Source organism: Drosophila subobscura, chromosome dot (genome assembly GCF_008121235.1).
Source record: "Drosophila subobscura isolate 14011-0131.10 chromosome dot, UCBerk_Dsub_1.0, whole genome shotgun sequence".
Taxonomy (NCBI): Eukaryota; Metazoa; Arthropoda; class Insecta; order Diptera; family Drosophilidae; genus Drosophila; species Drosophila subobscura.
This window is the reverse complement of record NC_048535.1, coordinates 1,193,049-1,215,012: the sequence shown is the minus strand read 5'-3', so window position 1 is coordinate 1,215,012 and position 21,964 is coordinate 1,193,049. Positions and strand designations below refer to the sequence as shown.

General features: G+C 39.6%; 3 protein-coding genes across 5 annotated transcripts; 2 read left to right on the top strand and 1 right to left on the bottom strand.

Moving 5' to 3' along the window:
* Window positions 1–1,194: 1,194 nt before the first annotated feature.
* On the bottom strand, window positions 1,195–13,955 carry LOC117902907 (ankyrin-3). Of its 3 annotated transcripts, none has more exons than XM_034814466.1 (12): window positions 13,941–13,955; window positions 13,297–13,465; window positions 11,582–11,689; window positions 10,405–11,518; window positions 10,188–10,291; window positions 9,190–10,134; window positions 5,705–6,041; window positions 4,017–4,110; window positions 3,725–3,949; window positions 1,921–3,662; window positions 1,696–1,845; window positions 1,195–1,628 (listed from the first exon to the last, which is right to left on the bottom strand). In XM_034814466.1, the coding sequence occupies exons 2-12, from the start codon at window positions 13,447–13,449 to the stop codon at window positions 1,462–1,464; spliced, it is 5,139 nt and encodes a 1,712-aa protein (XP_034670357.1). In that variant the 5' UTR covers window positions 13,450–13,465; window positions 13,941–13,955; the 3' UTR covers window positions 1,195–1,461. The 3 variants fall into 3 exon arrangements, with proteins under 3 accessions (XP_034670357.1, XP_034670356.1, XP_034670358.1); XM_034814465.1 differs by lacking the exon at window positions 13,941–13,955 and adding an exon at window positions 13,640–13,817; XM_034814467.1 differs by lacking the exons at window positions 1,195–1,628; window positions 13,941–13,955 and adding an exon at window positions 13,640–13,822 and having other exon boundaries at window positions 1,727–1,868.
* A 1,345-nt stretch (window positions 13,956–15,300) lies between these two features.
* On the top strand, window positions 15,301–16,456 carry LOC117902908. The gene is made up of 3 exons (XM_034814468.1): window positions 15,301–15,839; window positions 15,897–16,077; window positions 16,135–16,456. The coding sequence occupies exons 1-3, from the start codon at window positions 15,800–15,802 to the stop codon at window positions 16,406–16,408; spliced, it is 495 nt and encodes a 164-aa protein (XP_034670359.1). The 5' UTR covers window positions 15,301–15,799; the 3' UTR covers window positions 16,409–16,456.
* Window positions 16,457–19,958: 3,502 nt separating this feature from the next.
* Window positions 19,959–20,911, top strand: LOC117902918 (probable H/ACA ribonucleoprotein complex subunit 1). The gene is made up of 3 exons (XM_034814493.1): window positions 19,959–20,186; window positions 20,243–20,608; window positions 20,680–20,911. The coding sequence occupies exons 1-3, from the start codon at window positions 20,021–20,023 to the stop codon at window positions 20,802–20,804; spliced, it is 657 nt and encodes a 218-aa protein (XP_034670384.1). The 5' UTR covers window positions 19,959–20,020; the 3' UTR covers window positions 20,805–20,911.
* Window positions 20,912–21,964: the final 1,053 nt, after the last annotated feature.

Sequence of the window (21,964 nt, the reverse complement as noted above, 5' to 3'; positions counted from 1 at the left end):
TAAATTGATAAAATGAGTAACAAGAGTAATAAATTAAAATATACATACATATATATAATAAGTTTTCGTTTGACTGCATTAATCCGATTAACATTGACTTAATTTAGTGCTCAATTTTGAGTATGAGCTTATGTGGTTTTTGTCGACAGAAGATATAAAAGCGGAAGGACGTGTGAGGCCCTACCCGGTACTCAGTAGTACATCTGAACATTAGTGGTTTTTTTTTAAGTTTACATTTTAAATTTTTTCTACATATGTATGTCATCTACATCTACAAACCTTCTCACGCAAACAAGCGCTTTTAGCTCTCCCCATTCCCCTAGAGCCGTACACTGCCCGAAGCAGAGTGTAGAATGAGAGAATGTACAAAAAATTGAAAAAACAGGATGAACGGGATGGGGGTAGCCACTGCAAATTAATTTATTCATTCTGGATATAATAATGATTCAATCTGATCCAAATTCGGGGATCTGATAGATATAGTTCTTCGCTACGGAATGGCGTTTTTAGTTTTCTTTTATCTTGAAAATTGTGGCTGTGGGAGATATTCGCTTTTTTTTGGGGGATTTGTGCACAAAATGGATGTAACGCACAGAAGGAAACGTTTCCGACCACATAAAGTACACATATGTATTCTTCATCAGCATCAATAGCCGGGTCTATAGAGCCATGTCTGTCTGACCGTTTCGTTTGTCGACTAGTTCTCAGAGACTATAAGAGCTAGAGCCACCAAATTTAGCTTCAAGACTGCTGTGATATCATACTGATAAAAGTGTATTTAAAAAATTAGCCCCGTCACCTTTCGCCACCACAAAAGGCGAAAATCTGCACAGATCCACAATGTTGAGGGAATGACCATATCTATAATTGGAATAAGATTGGATCATTATTATAGCCAGAATGAATAATTTGCAGTGGCTTTGCTTCTTTTTTGCATATTCACTCATTCCACACTCTGCTTTGTGCTGTGGGAGGGGGACGAGCTAAAAGATCGTGTGTCGTCTTTTATTTTGAAGTCTATTTGTATCAAAACAATTGCCCCTCTCGTTTGTAATTATATTTTCATTCCAAAAAATTATTTAGGGCATAATTGTATGTGCTTTTGAACTCCATAACTTACCCTGTTCTTCATATCCAAGTAAAAGCAAACTGACAATGGATAATTTAGTTTTCATAGAAAATTAAAAGTTGGAGTTAAGTTAAAAGGAATATTTTAACAATTTATTTGATTAGTTTTCGCATATTTCAAAATGTTTTAGAAGCTATAATATGTATATCGAAATATACCAATTTATAAATGACCGCTGGCCAATTATAAACCGGAGATAAAAATTATACGTTTATTGCTGTAGACAAATAAGAAACGAATACACTGGTAATAATATAAATAAATAATAAATATACGATGCAACATAGGGAATTGAATCCAACTTTTAATTGTCCTTCGAATTTCCTGCAGATCTATTTTTTTGATTCATCAATAGCAGAATTTCCGCTCATTGGAACATTTGAGGCATCTTTCTGCAACAGAATTGTCTGAACTGTCAACTCCTTTGAAATTTCAGTTACATCAATTGGCTCATTTTCATATTCATCATCCCCTGTCATAAACGAATCATCTGTTAGAGCTGAAAATCGGAAAATCACGCATAACTTAGATTAATTTAACAGCTCTGTTACTCTTAGGCTTCTTACCTTCTTTGCGATGATAAACATGTTCTGGCGCTTTTCCCAGCAACTGCATTGTGTGCTCCGACACAGTTTTTTGTATACCTCTCGTTTCGCAGTCTGGTTGATTAGATTCATCTTGAATTGGAGTTGACGGTGGAGTGGTACACAATTTTCCTATTTATGAGTTAGTACAATTTCTACAATTTAATCAAGTTAAAACAGAATTCACTTAAGATTAATAGACCCTACCATCTTCCAATTGTGGTGAATCTGTGCCAGTATATGTAGGGATAGGCGGCAGAGACACATTCTTCCTCGCAGTATTCAAAGGGAGCTCCGACTTTACAATGATATGCCTCATATTAGAAATGCACTTATCTATAATGTCGGCACGACCAATTCTGTTAAGAGCTTGGGTTAACACTTCTGCTGCGGATAGGCCTTGTTGCTCTTCTTCCAGCCGGAGCTGCAACATCAAAATGCGCTGCTCGGATGTAAGGTCTCCAAGGTTCTCAGCATTGAAAAGGTCGATGTCGGTTTCGGGTACACCCAATTCCTTTAAAAGTTGTGGCCAGTCACTGCCTATAAGGATGGAAATATCCAACAACCTTATGTCGGCATGATGGAATCCTTCACTGGAGCCAGCTCTATTCAGTTTTTGGTTTTTTGATTGTTCAGTTATACCATTCTTATTCTGATTATCAATTTCCATTGTTTCTGCTGTGCATGCTTTCATTTCGGTGAATATGAAATCGTTTCGGTTAATTTCCTTGTAGAATATATTTCCATTGCCAACGCCGTCCACTGTTCCATTCTCGTTATGTGCCGATAGTTTTTCATCATGCACAGACACATTCAAAGCGCAGATTGGGTTCTGTGGAGCTTCTCCGGGTCCCACTTTAGGTTCGCTCATAAAACAAATGCGACTGTGTGGCAACTCTGGGTCCTTGATATGAACAATAAATGAAAGTCGATTTTCCCGAAAAGCTTGGAATTTGGTATTCAATTGCTCTCCTGACTTCAAAACTGGCACAAGATTGCCGGAGAATTCTATGTAAATAGTCTGGTCCTGGAGCACCTCAATATCCCTACTTTTTGCAACCTCAATAAAGTATTCCTGCTGCTCTAGCGTCTTGTCCTCCTTATCATCAGTCATGCAGAAGACCGAAAACTTTGCTTCCGTATAGGAAATGCGTTTTGCAAAGATCACAAACTTGACAACAAATGGCACTTGAGCCATATAAGTGTAGAGCTCGGTAGCCATGCGCCCAGCGTCTGCAATATTACGGCAATCCATTAGCCAGAAGCGTGCAGAAACTGTTGTGGTAAATGTAACACTATCTTTGACGAAAGCTAGCGGAGTTGATCCGGTAACGTCTTCCCATGCGGCGCGTGTCTGACCACCAGTAATAGAACACAGCAGTCTTAGAGTGGGTGGATTTGCATTACCATTACCATAGGACGCATTCACCATGCCCTTGGTGCAAGCCTTTGGTGCAGGTATGCTTAAAGTTATCGCCTTATGAAATTTGCGACGACGAGGTTCCACTGTTACCACCGGTGATACAGCAACGCCCTGACCGAGCAGCTTGGAACAACCAACCAGGTCTACTGGTTGTGCCTGAAGACCGACTCGAATTTTCTTAGTCAAGGCATGAGGTGGAAAAATAGCTTGAACCTGTGGTACAGCCATCGAAGAAACCGTTCCGCCATCGGGTCCGATAGCATACACCTCCTGACGCACACGCGATACAACAGCAAAAAAGTGCGGAACGTTCTGTGTAACGATACGAACTATTCGGCTTGTGTGTAGTTCCTCCAGCGGATTAACGGCTGTATCAATGGTGTCGTTCAAGTAGTCTAAATTGTGTTCTTCATTCTCATATAAGCTATGTTCTCGCCAGCTCTCGCCGTTGTCCGAACGCAGTATGATAATTTCACGCTCGTTCTCTCTAAGTGAGCCGAAATGGGGCACTTCTAGTGTGATTGGGCTTGAAGAAAATAAATTACATTTGTTTTGATGTCTTAAAACAAACTTTTCTAAAATTCTTACCTCAAAAACTTTCCTTCCACCGGGGACATTTCGAGAATACGACTTACCAGTGCCTCGCCCTCCATTAAAGGAGGAGGGTTTGCTACTCTCTGGGGCTTGACATAGCGGCAAGTAATCCTTGTGGGCTCAGAACATGCCTTTGGGGGAACAATGATGCGTACTCCACTGTGTCGATACCCGCGCATAGATCCACCACGGGCATCTACTAAGAACGATACGAGAAATCTGTAAAAGTAGAATAAACAATTCAAATCAATTATAATAAATGTTACTTTGCAGAACATAAACTTACCCCAAGTGAACAGGTGGCCGGACAATGAGAGCATTATCGCATTGACGTCCTGTCGTAGATGCATTCAGCCCCTGTTCTTCATGATTAATCATTTCTTTATACATGCAAGCATAAGTCAAAATTGTATATTAACATTTTCGAATATGAAACGTGAGACGCTTCTTACGCGTCACATCTTATTCAGCTAAAGGAGCGTATTGGCGTGAGAAGTGTTGTAGATGTAGCGATGACAGATGAAGAAAAATCCGCTAAGGTACAGATGTAGTACTGAGTACCGGGTATAAAAGTTTTGACGCGTAAGAAGCGCCTCACACGTTCCTACTCGTTTTCTTTTCGAATTTTACATTTGACATTTTACATTTTTTCTACATCTGTCATCTACATCTACATAACTTCTCACGACAACACGCTCCTTTACCTCGCCCCCCTCCACAGGAGCCGCACACTGCAGAGGCAGAGGCACGGAAGATGCAAAGGCCGCACACTGCAGAAGCAGAGTGTGAATGAGAGAATGTGAAAAAACTGCTGGACAGGTGCGTTTAGCATTCTGGCTATAATAATGATCCTATCTGACCCCAAGTCGGTGATCTGATAGATATGGTCATTCCCTACGGAATGGCATTTTTAGTTTTCTTTTATCTTCAAAATTGTAGCTTTGGGAGATTTTCGACCTTTTGCGGGGGCGGAAGGTGGCGGGGCTAATTTTTGAAATACACTTCAGTGTATATATTCACACTTCAGTGTGAGCATACAGCAGTCTGCAGGCAAAATGTGGTGGCTCTAGCTCTTATAGTCTCTGAGAACTAGCCGACAAACAAGACGGACAGACAGACATGGCTCTATCGACTCGGCTATTGATGCTGATCAAGAATATATATATTCTTTATGGGGTCGGAAACGTTTCCTTCTGTGCGTTACATACATCCGTTATTCTGCACAAATACAATATACCCTATGTACTCTTCGAGTACCGGGTATAAAAATAAAATCTCTAACTGGTCATTAAATGCAAATTGTAGATAACTTATACTTTAAGAATACCTACGAGCTACAAGTAACTTAAGATATACAATTTTTTACCTGGTTGTTGTTTTCCAAAAGGACTGCTCTGCCATGGCATCGAAATTGAGCGAATTGACTTATAATATTTGGTACTTTCTTAATCATTTCTAAATTGTAATCGTGGATTATTGTATTTTATTGGAAGCCGTCATATTAACCAAGTCTGTTTGAAATCCCCTAATCCATTTTCATGAGAAGTGACCTAGTGATAATTGTCTGAGCCTTAACGAGGAGGGACGTGTGAGACTCTTTGTGGGAGCGGAAGGGGCGTGAAATGCACTTGTATTAATGTGATGTCACATCAGTGCAGAAAAAAAAATATGCTGGCTCTAGCTCTTATAGTCTCTGAGAACTAGCCGACAAACAAGACGGACGGACGGACAGACAGACAGACAGACATAGCTATTTAGACTCGGAAATTTATGCTGATCAAGAATATTAAGGGGTCGGAAACGTTTCCTTCTGTGCGTTACATACATCCACTGTTGTGCACAAATACAATATACCCTATTTACTCTTCGAGTACCGGGTATAAAAATACCATGTATCGTATCTCAAAGGTTATGTATTTTATATTTAATATGTCATATTTATATCTTGCCTGTAAGTGCACCGCGTGATATTACCTTTTTCAAGAGGGTGTCCAACCGACAAATCCACTTGATCATTTCCAGGATTTGTGGTGTCGAAGTTTTGATGGTCGTGGTCATGACCATAGTTTGCTTTTAAATCATCGGTAGCCATATATTTGTATTGATTATGATCTAAAAGCTCGTCTCCACCTTCGTCTTCGGAATCAGAGAGTAGCGTCTCATGCATAAGCTCCGGCGACACAACCTTATATTTTTCTTCCACCACTCCAGTACTTGTATTTGTGATGGAGGTTTGGGTGACGACCTTAAGTGTTTCTACTGCTGTAACGTAGCCCAGGTTGCTTGCAATATTTAGAGCTGTTTTACCGCTCTGAAATAGTTGAGTGACACATCTGATTAACATCCAAGTTTACTTTAAGTTATTAACCAGATCTTTCGAATGTATTCAGAAATCTTTAGAACATTTTTGCCTTATAACCATTTGTGTTAAAGTGAATGCGGTGAAAATGGGAAACAAACTTTCTAACATATACAATGTTATACAATGTCATACAATGTCATAGACTAAGCCGGAACAGTAAAAAAAAACCGATAGAGTTAAATGTGCATAAAGTAGTTTTTGAGTTATATCTTTTGGCTTAAATAGTGAAGTACAAAAATATACAAAACAGAATGTATACGAAACAACGCCCAACATTTTTATTCACACATACATATGATCACAAGTTCACAATGCAGCACAAACACAAAATGTTGTTAGAAACACAAATTACAAGGAGGCATAAGACAGAAAGTCCATACACTTCTGCATTTCCATTTGGAAAACACATGTGCACATGCCAACATATACTCATAAATAAGAAGTATTCGTGTATCAACACAGGAAAACTCAAATAAAATGTTTAAAAATAGAACCGTTCGGACAGTGTCTCTGCTACACAAAAAACCTTTCTACGAACTTTGCGCCTTTGTTTTAAAGTATTTACAAAGCTCTTTACTTTAGCAAATACTTCAATTAAATGCTTTGTTGATCGAAGATTAACCCCGGGTATCATGTTTATTATTATAAATGTTCAATAAGAGTTCAATAATAAAATAATTGTCTCCACTCTGAGTCATTATTTTAAAATGATAAGTACATACATATACAATGATCGGTCTGATAGGATTAAGGTTATACAGTTCCCATACAGTTCCCATACAGTTCCCATACAGTTCCCATACAGTTCCCATACAGTGTTGCTAGTCATTATTTGGTTACTATTTTTATACCCGGTACTGTCATAATATGTGTACTACATCCAAAAATTATAATTTTTTTTGTTTTTTAATCGCTACAGCGAAATTGGTTGGTCGCAGACGAAGAGTCCGCATTGACATGTACTTTGTGTTGAATATAGAAAGAAAAAATGAATGTTACTGAAAATTTTGAACTGTATGTACATAAATACATATGTACATTTTTTGGCATCTGGCACACTATTGCCTCGTTGTAGCTAGTTTTACTTCGCCAAGGGGCGAGCACTGCACGAGGAAGAGTGTGCAAGCGAGAGATAGGTCTAATGCCGCGTTAGTGGGGATGGAGGATAAGCACTGCACGTCTGAATGGGGACGGTCGGTCGTAGTCTTTGCAAGCAGTAGAAAGTTAAAAAATAAGACGCACTTTTAAAACTGTTCTACCATTATGACAGATTGAGGTTCTCTAAAACTGGTGCGCTAATGTCGATTTTGGGCAATTATTCGTTTTCGAGATGTTTGCAAAAACACCAAGCCATTCTCACAGGACAAATACGGAAGTGGTTTTTGCAGCGACCAATTCAAACTCAGAATTCAGCGAAAGTTGATGAAATGTATTGGTTCGAACTTTTCTCTAGGATCATATTTCTTATAGCAGATAATAGAAATATGTTAAAAATAGTATGAACATAACATTTTTGTTTTAAAAATGCCGCAAAAGTTAATTTTTGCTTGTTTTAATATGATTCACATCAAATCTAATTAACAATTAGACAATAGGGAAAATTAGGCCCGTGACAGAATTCTATGGAAATAACCAGCAAGTGGCCCATGCGACACCAAGCCGAAGCCTTTTACGCACGGAACCCGGCAGAAACGCGAGATTCGAAATTAGATCTAAACACAACCATAAGAGCTAAACATGCAAAATTACAACAAAACGAGAAGGGACGTGTGAGACGCTTCTTACGCGTCACAACTTTTATACCCGCACTCAGTACTACATCTGCACTTTAGTGGTTATTTGTCAAATTTAACATTTTTTCTTCATCTGTCACTTTGCAGAGTCAGGGCAGATTCGCGGCAGAGGCAGAGACGTGTCAGGGGGAGAGGCCATAAACAGCGCGAAGCAGAGTGTGAATGCAGCGGGACGGGGTGGGTTTGGCCACTGAAAATTAATTTCTTCATTGTGGCTATAATAATGATCCAATCGTATCCCAATTTGGTGATCTGATAGATATGGTCATTCCCTACGAAATGGCGTTTTTAGTTTTCTGCTATCTTCAAAATTGATTTGGGAGGTTTTCGCCCTTTTGCGGAGGCGGAAGGGGGAGTGGCTCATTTTTGAAATACACTTGTAACAGTGTGAGCATACAGAAGTCTGGATGCAAAATTTGGTGGCTCTAGCTCTTATAGTCTCTGAGTACTAGGCGCTCATCAGGACGGACAGACGGACAGACAGACAGACAGACATAGACTCGGCTATTGATGCTGATCAAGAATATATATATTCTTTATGGGTTCGGAAACGTTTCCTTCTGTGCGTTACATACAACCGTTATTCGCACAAATACAATATACCCTATTTACTCTTCGAGTACCGGGTATAAAAAACCGAATGGACGGGATGGGGGTAGCCACTGGGTATTAATTTCTTCGTTCTTGCTATAATAATGATCCAATCTGATCCAAAATCGGTGATCTGATAGATATGGTTATTCCCAACGGAATGCCATTTTTTGTGTGAGCGGAAGGGGGCGGGGCGAATTTTTGAAACAAACTTTATTCAGTGGTGTAACTAGATCCTATGGCCTTTGAGAAGGGGTCGTCGGCTACTGATGCTGATCAAGAATACATATATACATATGCATACTTTATGGGATCGGAAACGCTTCCTTCTCCGTGCTACATTTTTCTACCACAAATACAACATACCCCATTTTCTCTTCGAGTACCGGGTATAAAAAGATATAAATTGATGCGATTAAATGATCAAATACAGCCACGGTTACCCAAGCCACGTTAATCTTAATCATGGATATATGATCAAATGTTTCAAAATGAGTTCCAGATATAGCTAGCAAAATGCATGCAAATTGTTCACGTTCCTATATGTGTATGTCCCTAAAAAAGATTAATAACCAATCTTGGTTGTCCACCGACCGTTTCTATGTATAAGTTCTAGACACATGCTTAAACAGGGTGACAGGGTTTTTAAATAGTTTCGGTAGGCTGTGACTTATCCCAAAAAGTTGTACATATTGACAATCAGTTTAACTCACGTTTGTTAAAGCATCTGGATTAGCCTTGTGGCGCAACAAGAGATTAATGATCATTATATGACCCTGCTGGGCAGCCTGATGTAGTGGTGTATAGCCAATGTTGGTGGACATTTCAATATCAGCATCATTTTCAAGGAGATATTTTACTAGATTGATTTGTCCGTAATGGGCGGCAATGTGTAGCGGCGTATACCCATTTTTGGTGCGATCTGAAATTTTAGCACCGTTTTCCAGTAGAGTCCGCGCCACAGGGACGTGGCCTTCTTGGGATGCTAAATGCAACGGAGTTAGGCCATTCCTAGCTGCAGCACTTGTGGCACCATTTTCTAGCAAAAATTCGACCATAGGCAAGTGTCCCTCTTGGGCGGCCAGATGCAGTGGAGAAAAGCCCGACCTGCTAATTGCCCCGACATCAGCACCATGTTGTACAAGTTGCTGGGCCATTTCCAAGTTGTTCTTTTTTGCAACAATATGCACGGCACTGTGTCCGTTGCGTGCGCATATTTGCGGCGATGCACCCTTCTCCAGAAGTACTGCCACTACCGGCTGATGGTTATAATGCGCCGCTACGTGCAAAGGAGTCACATCGTTCTTGCCCTGGCAATCAATAGAAGCACCCTTTTCGAGCAATAGCGCTACTACCTTTTGTTTTCCGTATTTGCTAGCTAGATGCAATGGAGTGAACCCCTTTTGTGTGACTGCGTCTAGTCGAGCGCCGCTCTCAAGCAACGCTAAGCAGACTTCCTCCTGACCTTCCTTCGCCGCAATGTGAAGCGCCGCGTATTTGTCCTTAGTTGCAGCATTTATCTCGGCTCCATGCTGCAACATTAACATAATTATATCAATATTGCCCAATCGGGATGCCACGTGCAGCGGTGTTTGTCCTTCCCGAGCAACTGCATCCACCTGCGCTCCGTTGCGAAGCAAAATTCGAATTATGTCCGTCTGAAAGCACATAAAGGTAATAACAAGACTAATCCAGATAGAAGAAAGATTACTTGATTGGCACGTGATGCTAAATGCAATGGTGTCTCTCCGCGTATTGTTGGTATATCTGGGTTAGCGTCATGCTGTAACAAGTATATGACAATGTTCATGCAGCCTGAAAATAGCCATATTTTTGTATGAGTTGAATATCGACTCGTATATATGTATGTTCTATTTTTTAAGTCACTGTTTTGCAGGTAAACGCATACAGTTGAAATATGTACCTACCCATAAAACTAGCCACGTGCAATGGTGTAAGGCCAGATTCCGTGGTGGCACTAATAGTAGCCCCATGCTTGATAAGCAATTCAGCAACTTTGATGCGATTCTTCTTACAGGCAATATGAAGTGGGGTGAAACCGTTGAGGGCGCGTGAGTTGGCATTTGCACCGTAGTCAAGCAGAAGTTTGGCCACCCTCACATGACCACAGTGTGCAGCCACATGGAGCGCAGTCAAATAATCAACGGTTACCTCGTCTACTGGAGCCTTATGTTCCAGAAGAAGACGCGCCGCTTCATCGTGCTCGCCTTGTGCGGACATATGCAAGGCCGACAATCCATTTTTTGTCTTTGATAATATTGGAGCATTGTGACGAAGCAGGAGCTCAATAACCTCAACATGGCCTGAACGTGAGGCACAGTGTAACGGTGTCAGGCCATCACGAGTCGGTCCATCTATGCGAGCGCCATGGGATAACAATAGGCTGCAAACTGTAGACTTCCCCCACTTGCAGGCCACGTGTAACGGCGATATGTTGTGTTTGGCAATATAGTTTACATCAGCACCGTGGTCCAGAAGCAAGGAAGCTATTTCCACGTTTCCATAATGAGCGGCAATGTGCAGGGGCGTAAAGCCAGACTTAGAAACGATGTCGGCATTGTGATCATGCTGCAGCAGCAATGTGGCTGCGCTTACGTCGTTCTTTTTGGCTGCAATATGAAGTGCCGGAAGTCGCACTTTGCCACGAACATCACTTTCTAGGAGGACTGCCACCACCTTGTCGTGACCTTGCTGCATTGCCACGGCCAATGGTGTAAAGCCGTCTTCTGTGGCAAGAGACGGGTTTGCTCCTTTTGCCAGAAGCAATCGGCAACAGTTGTCGTGATTCTCCTGAGCTGCCATATACAGCGGTGTAAACCCATTTAACGATTGAACGTTTACATTTGCATTCGACTGAATAAGTTGCTTAATAACATTTTGCTGACCCGCCAGCGACGCTATATGTAAGGCCGTATTTCCCTTTTTTGTGGCGTTGTCCACTTTAATGCCTCTTCTCAACAACTCAGTACAAATATCGACATATCCATCCTTTGCCGCTAGGTGTAGAGCGTTAAGTCCGTTCTAAGCGTATGTAAAATTATCAATACCTGTTCATGTTTTGTAATGGATTCATCAATTGCTTACCGCATTGCAAGCATTAATATCCGATATCTCACCACTTTCAATAAAATCAAGAAGTTTTGTTATATCTCCACTGCGGGCAGCACGTAAAAATGATATAGTTGAATCGATCTGTCAATAAAACAGAAACCATTACAGACACTAAAAATATTTTCCTTCAGAATGATTCAGCGCGTTTTGAAATATTGAATACTTTTTTAGTATTTTCAGTACCAGAAAACACACAGATTGTACAGTGGCGAGCATGTTCATCACTTTACAGCAGGGCTCGGCACCCATACAATTAACGAGCCGTTTTTGCGTTTGTGTGTGAAGACGCACGCAAAACGGAACATTGGTATTGGTACGAATCACTGTAATACGCTTGTACGTGAGGGCGGCGCAGCAGCAGCGCCTTGTCCCGCACCAATGGGATAGGGCCGTGCCGAGCCCTGCTTTACAGTTTAAGCCAGGGCTCGGCACGGCACTATCCCTGGGGTGCGGAAAAATGCGCTGCGCTGCCCTCACGTACACGCGTACTACAGTGATTCGTACCAATACCAATATAGTGAAATGTTCCGTTTTGCGTGCTGTCTTCACACACAAACGCAAAAACGGCTCGTTGATTGTATGGGTGCCGAGCCCTGGTTTAAGCGCATGTAAAATCCGTTAAAAATAATCAATCCTTGTGACTAAATCCTCTCGACTTGTATATCCTCGCCAGATAATTTTTCCCACTTAGTTTGCATATAGACCTAGGTTCGGTTGGGTATTTATTTGTGTAAAATTAAAATATATTCTAATTAACTTGTGAGCCGTTTAGGCTTGTGTTTGTGTTGTTTCTTTTCGTAAGTACGCCCTCACATTTAGCCGCTCGGTCGAGAATGACATGGTCATGTTTATAAGGCAGACGCGAACAGGCTTTATGGAGCTAGCCGTGGGCTATAAAAAGCAGTACGATCGGATTCTAGCCATGGAGCCTCAATTCAAAAAAGTCACTGCGAGATCAGCAAGTGCTTGTCCCTCGACCGATCGCCGCTTATCAACCGTCTCAGACCACTCCTATAGTGCAGCAGCTAATATCGTTTGAGTAGTAGCCGACAAACAAGACGGACGGACAGACAGTTACAAGGCTTTCTAAAATGGTATCACTTGTTCAATGTGAAGGATTGTAAGTGTCTCAAAAAAATGCTTTGGAAGTGGTAAGGTGGAGCACTACTATTTTTATGAGTAAGTAAACCCATTATGTTTGTCAATTTTAAATTTGTTTGTTACATCAGATAATATTTCATCACCTCACACACCAACATCCCGTTTAGCTCATTCTCAGCCAGACGGCGCACACATCAAGAGGCAGAGTGTGGAAGCGAGAGAGAATGAGCTAGCAAAGGCATATCTGGAGAGGGTGTGGATGATAGCCACTAAACATTTATATCTTCATACGATCCAATCCTAATTGGGTAATTTATGGTCGTTTTTAACTTTTTTGATTTTGTCATCTCTTCCAAAGTGTCCTTTTCAAAATTTGTCTTTTGTGCGAGCGGAAGGTGGAAAAAATTAAATGAATAGATTGTAAACGCCATATTCGTACATACATATGTATGTACATACGTATGTAAGTATCTGCATTTGTATGTACATATGTACAAAAATAATAAGTTTCGTGGCTGCTGTCATACCCCTAAGTCGAATAAAAAGATGTGTGCATATTTATGAACATATTTATGTATGAACTTTACCTGCTTTTCAATTTTTGTGTTTCCATTGATTTTGTCTATGGATATCCCGTTATCAACAGGTTTATTGTTCGTTTTTGTTGTCATTGTGTGTTCGCTTAGCTGTTTATTCTCGGTTTGTATCTTCTTCTCAATTCGTATCTCTCCTAGTGTCATGCTTCAGCGCAAATGCCTGAAAATAGGAAAACCACAAGCAACTTGTAAGCAAAGATATACACACACACGCATTACACAGTAATGATACAGTTCTCATATTCGTCATTCTCATTGTTTGTTTGTATGTTTTAATACACTATGTATGTATGTACATACTTACGGTCAAGTGTATGTGCATTTCTCTACATACCTTTTAATTGAAGATAATTTAAAAATTTAAGGAACTCAAAGTGGTAGATAATTGAATTAACAATCCCAGAGGCAGACTGGCAGATTGTAAGAGAATTTAGTTTCACTTTTATTTAATTGTTGCGGTTGGGCATGAAGGTATACAAATGTCAATATGACGTCATAACCTATTACATTTCTATTCCCTACTATCTTAGGTTGAAACAATGGCTCAAAAATATGTTGTAAGTCTTCAGATATTTCTTTACACAGTGCACATTATTTGAATATTCAAACCTTTAAATTTAAAACGTTTTATTTACCTTGCAAAAGTATCAGAGAGAAAGTTATTAGAGTATACCAGCGAACTTTTCGATAAAATATACCGAAAGACCCTCAAAATTATACCAAAATATACCCTCACCTTTTCAAAATGTAAGCCTGTGCCACTAACCAAATAGTATAATATACTATTTATACTATTTGGTTAGTGCCTGTGCTCAGATCCGAAAACACGTTTGCTAGCAAACTGTGCAATATATCTTGCTAGCGGAAGAGTGTGACCAGAGGTGAAAAGCGCATTCAGTACATATTCAGTTTCTATGAAACTTTCAACATTTTGTTAACAGTCCGGGTCTGTGTAACATGAAGCTACTGGCGTTAAAATTTATTAAACAAATAAAAAAATGAAAATTAATTTGATATATTTTCAGTCATTCATAGTAATTTTCTCCATTTTTCGCTTTAATCCTTTAATCCAGAGGTGAAAACCGCATTCCGTACGGTTACACTTCTCAAAGCTGTGCTGTTTTGTTTACCTTTTTGAAAATGTGTGAAAATTGAATAAAAGGTTAATAAAACAATGAATGCAAAATGGATCCATTCAGAAGATTATTTTAGTGAGACTGGCGGCTCTTCCATGATCGAAGGAGGAGGACAATCAACGAAATAAACCATACATTTATGGAAACCCATGAAACGATACCCTTTGCATATTCCGCAGTTTGAAAATATTACAGAGAATTTGCATATGGCTGGGAATAACATCTGCAGACTTTTTTGAATGGTGGAGCAGCTAGGCCGTGCCAAGGAATATGTGCGCCCGTGGCAAAGTTGTAAGTCGGCGCCTCCAAGCACTCTTCATATTCAAAATTGGATAGTTTCGAGCCCAGATTGTCGCCATCGCCACTTGGCACGATCCTGTGGAGCATTACTTGGTCCCAAAAGGAAAACAACGTCAAACATTTTGTTAACAGCCCAGCTGGGTCTGTGTCTTGGCAACATGAAGATACTGGCGTTCAAATAAGCTAAACAAATTTAAAATGCAAATAAATTCAATATAATCTCATTAATCTATAATAATTGTTTCCTTTTTTGCCGTTTGATGGCCTTAAGCTCGTTTGGAAGCACGGTGGTCATTTATCTATCAACTTTAGCTGCATTGTTGCCTCCATTTGAATGAGACTTTACTTTGTGTTTGCTAGGTACCCTCTCGGAATATAAAACAAATATTTATTTTTCGAGCTGCTAGCAACATACCAACGAATACTATCGATACCACATAAAACTATCGTCTGACTTTATAGATTTTTCGGCCTGTTTTTTTGTCGATCTTAGTACTGCCTGGCGAACAGCCGCTAGAAAGTAACTTGTGCGCAGAACATCATCATATCATCCCTGATTCTTTTTGCGACCCCTATTTTTTGATCTGAGTATTAAGCCTAGTACTCAGATCGAAAAAAAGGGGTCGCAAAAAAAATCAGGGATGATATTCGTATGGAACCGATAAGAAAGTCTTGTGCGCACAAGTTGTTTTCTAGCGGCTCCTCGCCAGGCAGTACTCAGATCAACAAAAAAACGGAAAAAATCTAGAAAGTCAGACGATAGTATTTTGTGGTATCGATAGTCTTTCTGTGGTTTTGATAGTTTTGTGTGGTATTCGTGTGGTATGTTGCTAGCAGCTCGCAAATTAAAGATTTGATTTAATTTCCACGAGGTAGAAAGTAACTGTAACTGACAACATTACACAAATGTCATCAAATGGAGAGAAAGAAGGCGAAACCCAACAGACGGCTGGGCGAATTTACTGACGACAGCAAAATTAAATTTATAAAGGAGGTGGAAAAAAACGAATGTATCTGAACCTCAGCCACAAGCAACATTTCGATGCGAATGCCCTAAAATGCGCTGGGAGTCTGTGGCAGCTGAGATGAATAAAGATAGTAAGTACAATTGTATTTCATTTTAATTTTTTGTTTGTGCATATGTATAATTTTCAGTTGAGACGTGCAGAAATGGATGGAAGTCTCTGAGGGACAGCTACCGGTACCATGTCAAGAGAGTCGCCAAGAGTGGAAGTGCTGGAGGAGTTCCCATTGAAGGTCCAGTTGCGAGTGATAGCATTGATTGGAGGTTCGCTCCACACATGGAGTTCCTACCCGACCTTTCCTCTCAAAGACGGTAAGTACTATATACATATACTTCCTATACTTGACACTCCCTCAAACCTTTCCACAGAACGTTCTCCGCGTCAAGCTCGTTCGCCCACGACACTCCGGCTCAACTCTATACCGAAATCGTTGACACGGATGAAAGCAGCTGGATCGATAGTGAGAAAGGCTTGGAGAGGGAGTTGAGCGACCAAAGCAGTTGGGAAAGTTCCACTCCTCTTCGAACCCCTTCGCCCAATGTAGCATGTTTTTTGCGTTCCATTGGGGAAATTCATTTGACAGAGCAATGCATAGGGCTTCACACACTTTTACGATTACAACTCCAAAATGTTGTTTGCTAATCCGATATGCGCTGGAAACGTGGAGCTGCAAGTCACCAGAAGCAAGAAATCTAATAAAACAAATGGTTTACTAACTATAAATGCATGGATATATAAAATATTCACTTTAGAACAATGGCCAACTTGGCTTTAATTGGTATCACGTCTGGGCGAGTGTCCCGTTTGGGGACCAAGTACTGCTCCACCAATCCAAAAAGGGTGCAGAAGTTATTCTCAGACATGAAAATTCTCATGGAAAACGATGGCCTTTGCGTCATATTTTCAAACTACGGAATGTTCAAAGGGTATTGTTAGATGTGTTTGCATACATATTTATATGATTAAGTAGACTCACGTCCATATAGAATCGACACTTCTTATTTCTTTCCTTCAGATATGGGTTTACCCAATGTTGTCGGCGCTTTCTACGTTGATTTTCCTCCACTTGCGCTATTAAAAGAGCCACACATCATCCTATAAGTATTTTCTTGCTTCGATTCATTTCCTATTCACTGTTTTATTAACTTTTTATTAAATTTGCACACATTTTCAAAAAGGTAAACAAAACAACACAGCTGCCTGAGAAGTGTAACCGTACGGAATGCGGTTTTCACCTCTGGTCACACTCTGCAGCTAGCAAAACATGTTGCTAATTTTGCCAGCAAGTTTTTTTTTCGATCTGAGTACTAGGATTTATTCTTTAACAGTGTCTACTTTGGTGGGACACTTTCTGTCGCAAGAACATTTAGTGTTTTTTTTATCAAGTTAGCTTTCCTTGAACTGTCAGTTTAAAAAATAAAGTAATATTAGTCAGTGTGTTTCTTTTTTATACCCGGTACTCGAAGATTAAATAGGGTATATTGTATTTGTGCGAATAACGCTTGATGAGCGCCTAGTACTCAGATACCATAAAAGCTAGATCCACCAAATTTTGCATCCAGACTTCTGTATGCTCATGTATGGATCATTACTATAGCCACAATGAAGAAATTAATTTGCAGTGGCTAAACCCACCCCGTCCCGCAGCTTATATTTGTTTTTTGCACATTCTCTCATTCACACTCTACTTCGCGCAGTGTGCGGCCTCTGCCTCGGCCGCGTCTCTGCCGTGACTCTGCAGTGTGTGGCTCTAGGGGAGGGTTGCCAGCTAAAGGAGCGTGTTGGCGTGAGAAGCGTTGTAGATGTAGATAACAGATGAAGAACAAATTTAAAATTTGACAAAAAGCCGCTAAGGTATAAATGTAGTACTGAGTGCCGGGTATAAAAGTTGTGACGCGTAAGAAGCGTCTCACACGTCCCTTCTCGTTCCTTTCTGATCTTGTTATATTTTTTTGCTTTTTCTATGTTAGTCACTTAAGGGTTAAGAAATCTGTTGGCGATTAATAAATTAATAAATAAATATTTTACCCACGAGACGCAAAGAAGGGGAACGGTCAGCCCGGGCAGACATCCACGTTGCCCGGGAAATCGACTGGGCTAATTTTTATACAGGGCCCACAGCCAAGCTGAACTCGGCACAGGTAGGCCGTTCGCTATCCGCAACCTGTAACCTAGACCCCCTTTGAGCCACCTCAACGTTCATTCGATACATCGGAAACTCGATGCCCAAGATGACACTAAAATCTGCATAGACCCCTTGCGCACTTATTTATGAATTTATTATATATCAAATTGAATTTTTAATGTTATGAAACATTAACACAGCGTACACTGTGTGAATAAACATAGAGAGACACACACACGAGACTACGAAACCAACTTGAAAAGGAAAAACAAATAAATTCTTTTTCGGCACAGCTGCCATGTCTCCACTCATAACTCCAAGTTTATTCACATAGTGTACGCCGAATACTCTAATGGAAATTTGCAACGCCAAGTCAATTGTTGTTATATTTGGATGTTTATAACCGTTTATCCCTTTCGTCCTAAATGTATTTAAGAAATATATGAGCATAGAGAGGATACACAAAATCAATTTATTTTTATTTGGGGCAAGTCGCAAGTTTGAAGGAAGGGTATGTGATCTCAGAAGCAACACAAAAATGCCAAACGTCTCAAGCGCTAAAAATTGAAGTCGAGAATGGATACACGCATTGCCATCATGTATGTATGTACATATGTGTCACCGCACACATGAAATTACGGAGCATACTTGAAAAGGAAAAACAAAACTTTGTTTTTGCGAGAATCGCTTTGCGTTCAATGCTCAAGAGAGCCAACGCCAAACTCTCTCACTGGGAGCCAATCCACTATACTGATTAGGCAGCAGGTTTTTCAGTAGTCTGAACTCTCTATATGTTGTTTGCTTAGTGGTACAATGCTCAAGCAGCAAGTTGCTGTGTGACCGCGAAATTTTCGATAAAATATACCGTCAGGGCGTCAAAACTGTGCAGAAACATACTTTTTAATTTTCAAAATTTTTAGTTTATTGGACATAGTTTCTTTCCTTTCTTCGTAGACCGTAAAAGACAAAACATTATTTTCCTTTATATTCATCCTTTTCACTGTAATCATCGCTTCAATTTTTTTCCATTTTTCTCTCTCTTAAATTGTGTAATATATATATATATATATATATATACATAATATAATGGATTAGATACATTATTATTTCATAAATCTATTTCAAAAGTTGATTTTTATTCAAGTCTTTTCAGAAAATAGTCGCTCACGCGATAGCGTTTGATACGGGCAATATAAGCCCATTTCACGTAACGGTAGGTAGTGCTCTAAGGGAGCTCTTCTGACTTTGGCAGCTAAACTTTTTTCCTCGACAAGAGAATCAATCTATAAACGAAAGACGAATTTGTTATCATAGCGAACAAGAACCTAATAGAAAAAAATTTTTAAAAGTATTTTTGATCGTCCGCACAAGATTATAAAAAAATGCTTCCTTGTGCCATTGAGTGTCGATCCACTTTTTCTCTTGCATATACAATTTTAAGTGTCTGGTAGAGCCACCACAGTCCTGTCTATAATTTTGTTTGAAATCTTTTTTTTTTTTTTTTTTTTATTTATATTTAATCGCTACAGCGAAATGGGTTGGTTGCAGAGATGAGTCCGCATTGACCAGGTACTTCAGTTTTGTGTTGAATATTATAAAAAGTTACTGAAAATTTTGAACTCAAAAAAGAGTTGTTTGCCAAACGAACACTAGAAATAGAATGTGTGTTTGAAATCTTTTTTTTTTTTTATATTTAATCGCTACAGCGAAATTGGTTGGTCGCAGAGATGAGTCCGCATTGACCAGATACTTCAGTTTTGTGTTGAATATTATAAAAAATTACTAAAAATTTTGAACTCAAAAGAAGAGTTGTTTGCCGAACGAACACCAGAATTAGAATGTGTGTTTGAAATCTTCTCAAAAATGTGTTACCCTCTCAAATATACCGTAATATACCGAACAATTGTGGAAATATACCCATGTATGTCGATATACCGTAAACGGTCACCCTGGCAGCCACACATGGCAATAAGAAACATATACTTTCTAAAAATATCGTTTCTTTGATGTAGTCGGTCCCGAAAATATCGACTCAAAATTAATGTATAAAATATCGATATAATATCAACAACAGCACGGCACGCACGTGTTTGTAATTGTTATTTTTTCTTAAAAGTTTTATTTCTGCAATGGCTTTTGGTCGACCTCGTGGTGGCGGCGGCGGAAGAGGATTTCGCAGCGGTGGTGGAATCAGCGGCGGAGGTGGATTCAAGTCTGGTGGAGGTTTCAACAGAGGAGGAGGATTCAACCGTGGTGGTGGCCGGGGAGGAGGAGGTCGTGGAGCGTTTGATAATGGTTAGTCCGATTTTTCTGTTTATAATGCATACCGATAATACCGTAATAATTTATAGGTCCGCCAGATCGTGTCATTCCCATAGGACAATTCGCTTATAGTTGTCAGAATGACTTAATTTGCAAAGTCGCGATAGAGGATGTTCCTTATTTCAATGCACCAATATTCCTCGAAAACAAGGAACAGATTGGGAAAATTGATGAAATATTTGGCACAGTTCGTGATTACTCCGTGTCCATTAAATTGTCGGAAAATGTCTATGCAAACAGTTTCAAACCAGATCAAACATTATTTATTGATCCTGGAAAGCTATTGCCTATCGCAAGGTTTTTACCAAAACCCCCACAGCCAAAAGGACTTAAGAAAAAAGGCGCATCAGGTGGACCTGGAGGTCCAAAGGGTGGTTTTAATCGAGGTGGAATGGGTAATGCTTTTAAATCAAATATATTGACTATATATTTATATTGTTAAATCAAATACATATATTCTAATTAGGTGGCCGAGGTTCACGCAACAGCTTTGGAGGCAGTGGCTTTAGAGGAGCCGGTCGTGGAGGCGGAGGATTTAACAGAGGACGCGGTGGCGGTGGTGCAGCTGGAAACGGTCGTGGGCGTTGGTAGTTTTCATTACTATGTTCAAAGAAAACATTTTTCTACACCAGACAATAGCCTACAAATAGAATAAAAATATACTATGTTGTGCACGCCAGTGACGAAAACCAGCTCTGGATAATAAAGAAAAATATTTGTAAAATGATGTTTCTTTGTTTAGTGGAGCACATTACCGATAACAAATGTAATAGTGGTGAAAATGCATAATATTGATGCCGCAGCATACATATATACATATGTACATACATACATATATATATGATATTAAATATTTTAAATAACATTTCGGCAGCAAATCAAATAGTGTTTATCCGAACAAACGGCTAAAAACCACTGATAGTTTCAAAAACGAGATCTCTTCGCGCGGACATATTTCGTTTTGGAACAACATTTCTCCTCGTGGATATATGTATGTACATATGTATGTATGTATGACGCTTTCGTGACGAAATACACTTGTAATAGTGTGATATTACAGAAGTGGATGCAAAACTTTGTTGCTCTAACTCTCTGAGTACCAGGCGCTCATCAGGACGGACAGGCATACATACTGGCATACTGTATCGACTCGGCTATATATATTGATCAAGAATAGATAGACGTATGTACTTTATAGGGTCGGATACGTTTCCTTCTGTGTTACATTTTTCCACCAAAAATACAATATACCCTATTTACTTTTCGATAAGGAGGGCTCCAAATTGATAGTTGCCTAGGACAATATGTACAATATGTAACAGCTCATCATAACATACATATGTATGTAAAAAGTTACATACATATCCTCAGATATTTACTTTAAGGGATAGAGCGTACGGGTTAATTGGGCAAATCGTAAAAATCTGTTGTATTCAAAATTTGGAAGATAAAAGAAACCCGAAAGAACCCATGTTGGAAAACTGGAAAATATCGCATCGAATTGTAATGGCTTGCACAGCTCACAATGTTGACACCCCTCCTACGAGCTCGTTCTCGCTTTCTTTTTCTCGTTCAGTGAAAGTTTCTCGTTCCCGCCCCTGTGATTTCGTGATATACAGACATTTGTATGTATGTACATACATATGTATGTATGTACTTACATATGTATGTACATGTATGTACTTACATAGACTGGATTATTTTTCTTTAGGTAAAAATATATTGTACAATTTGCATAACTCATAACGTAT

What these genes read in the sequence shown, in the direction of transcription:
- LOC117902907 (XM_034814466.1), bottom strand. Translation starts at nt 13,449, where the DNA reads ATGACACTAGGAGAGATACGAATTGAGAAGAAGATACAAACCGAGAAT. An exon ending in TAGCATCACGTGCCAATCAA is followed by an intron (nt 10,135 to 10,187) that starts GTAATCTTTCTT and finishes ATGTGCTTTCAG; the next exon opens with ACGGACATAATTCGAATTTT. An exon ending in TTCACCACAATTGGAAGATG is followed by an intron (nt 1,846 to 1,920) that starts GTAGGGTCTATT and finishes ACTCATAAATAG; the next exon opens with GAAAATTGTGTACCACTCCA.
- LOC117902908 (XM_034814468.1), top strand. Translation starts at nt 15,800, where the DNA reads ATGCGCTGGGAGTCTGTGGCAGCTGAGATGAATAAAGATA. An exon ending in AGCTGAGATGAATAAAGATA is followed by an intron (nt 15,840 to 15,896) that starts GTAAGTACAATT and finishes TATAATTTTCAG; the next exon opens with TTGAGACGTGCAGAAATGGA. An exon ending in GACCTTTCCTCTCAAAGACG is followed by an intron (nt 16,078 to 16,134) that starts GTAAGTACTATA and finishes ACCTTTCCACAG; the next exon opens with AACGTTCTCCGCGTCAAGCT.
- LOC117902918 (XM_034814493.1), top strand. Translation starts at nt 20,021, where the DNA reads ATGGCTTTTGGTCGACCTCGTGGTGGCGGCGGCGGAAGAGGATTTCGC. An exon ending in TCGTGGAGCGTTTGATAATG is followed by an intron (nt 20,187 to 20,242) that starts GTTAGTCCGATT and finishes AATAATTTATAG; the next exon opens with GTCCGCCAGATCGTGTCATT. An exon ending in TTTTAATCGAGGTGGAATGG is followed by an intron (nt 20,609 to 20,679) that starts GTAATGCTTTTA and finishes TATTCTAATTAG; the next exon opens with GTGGCCGAGGTTCACGCAAC.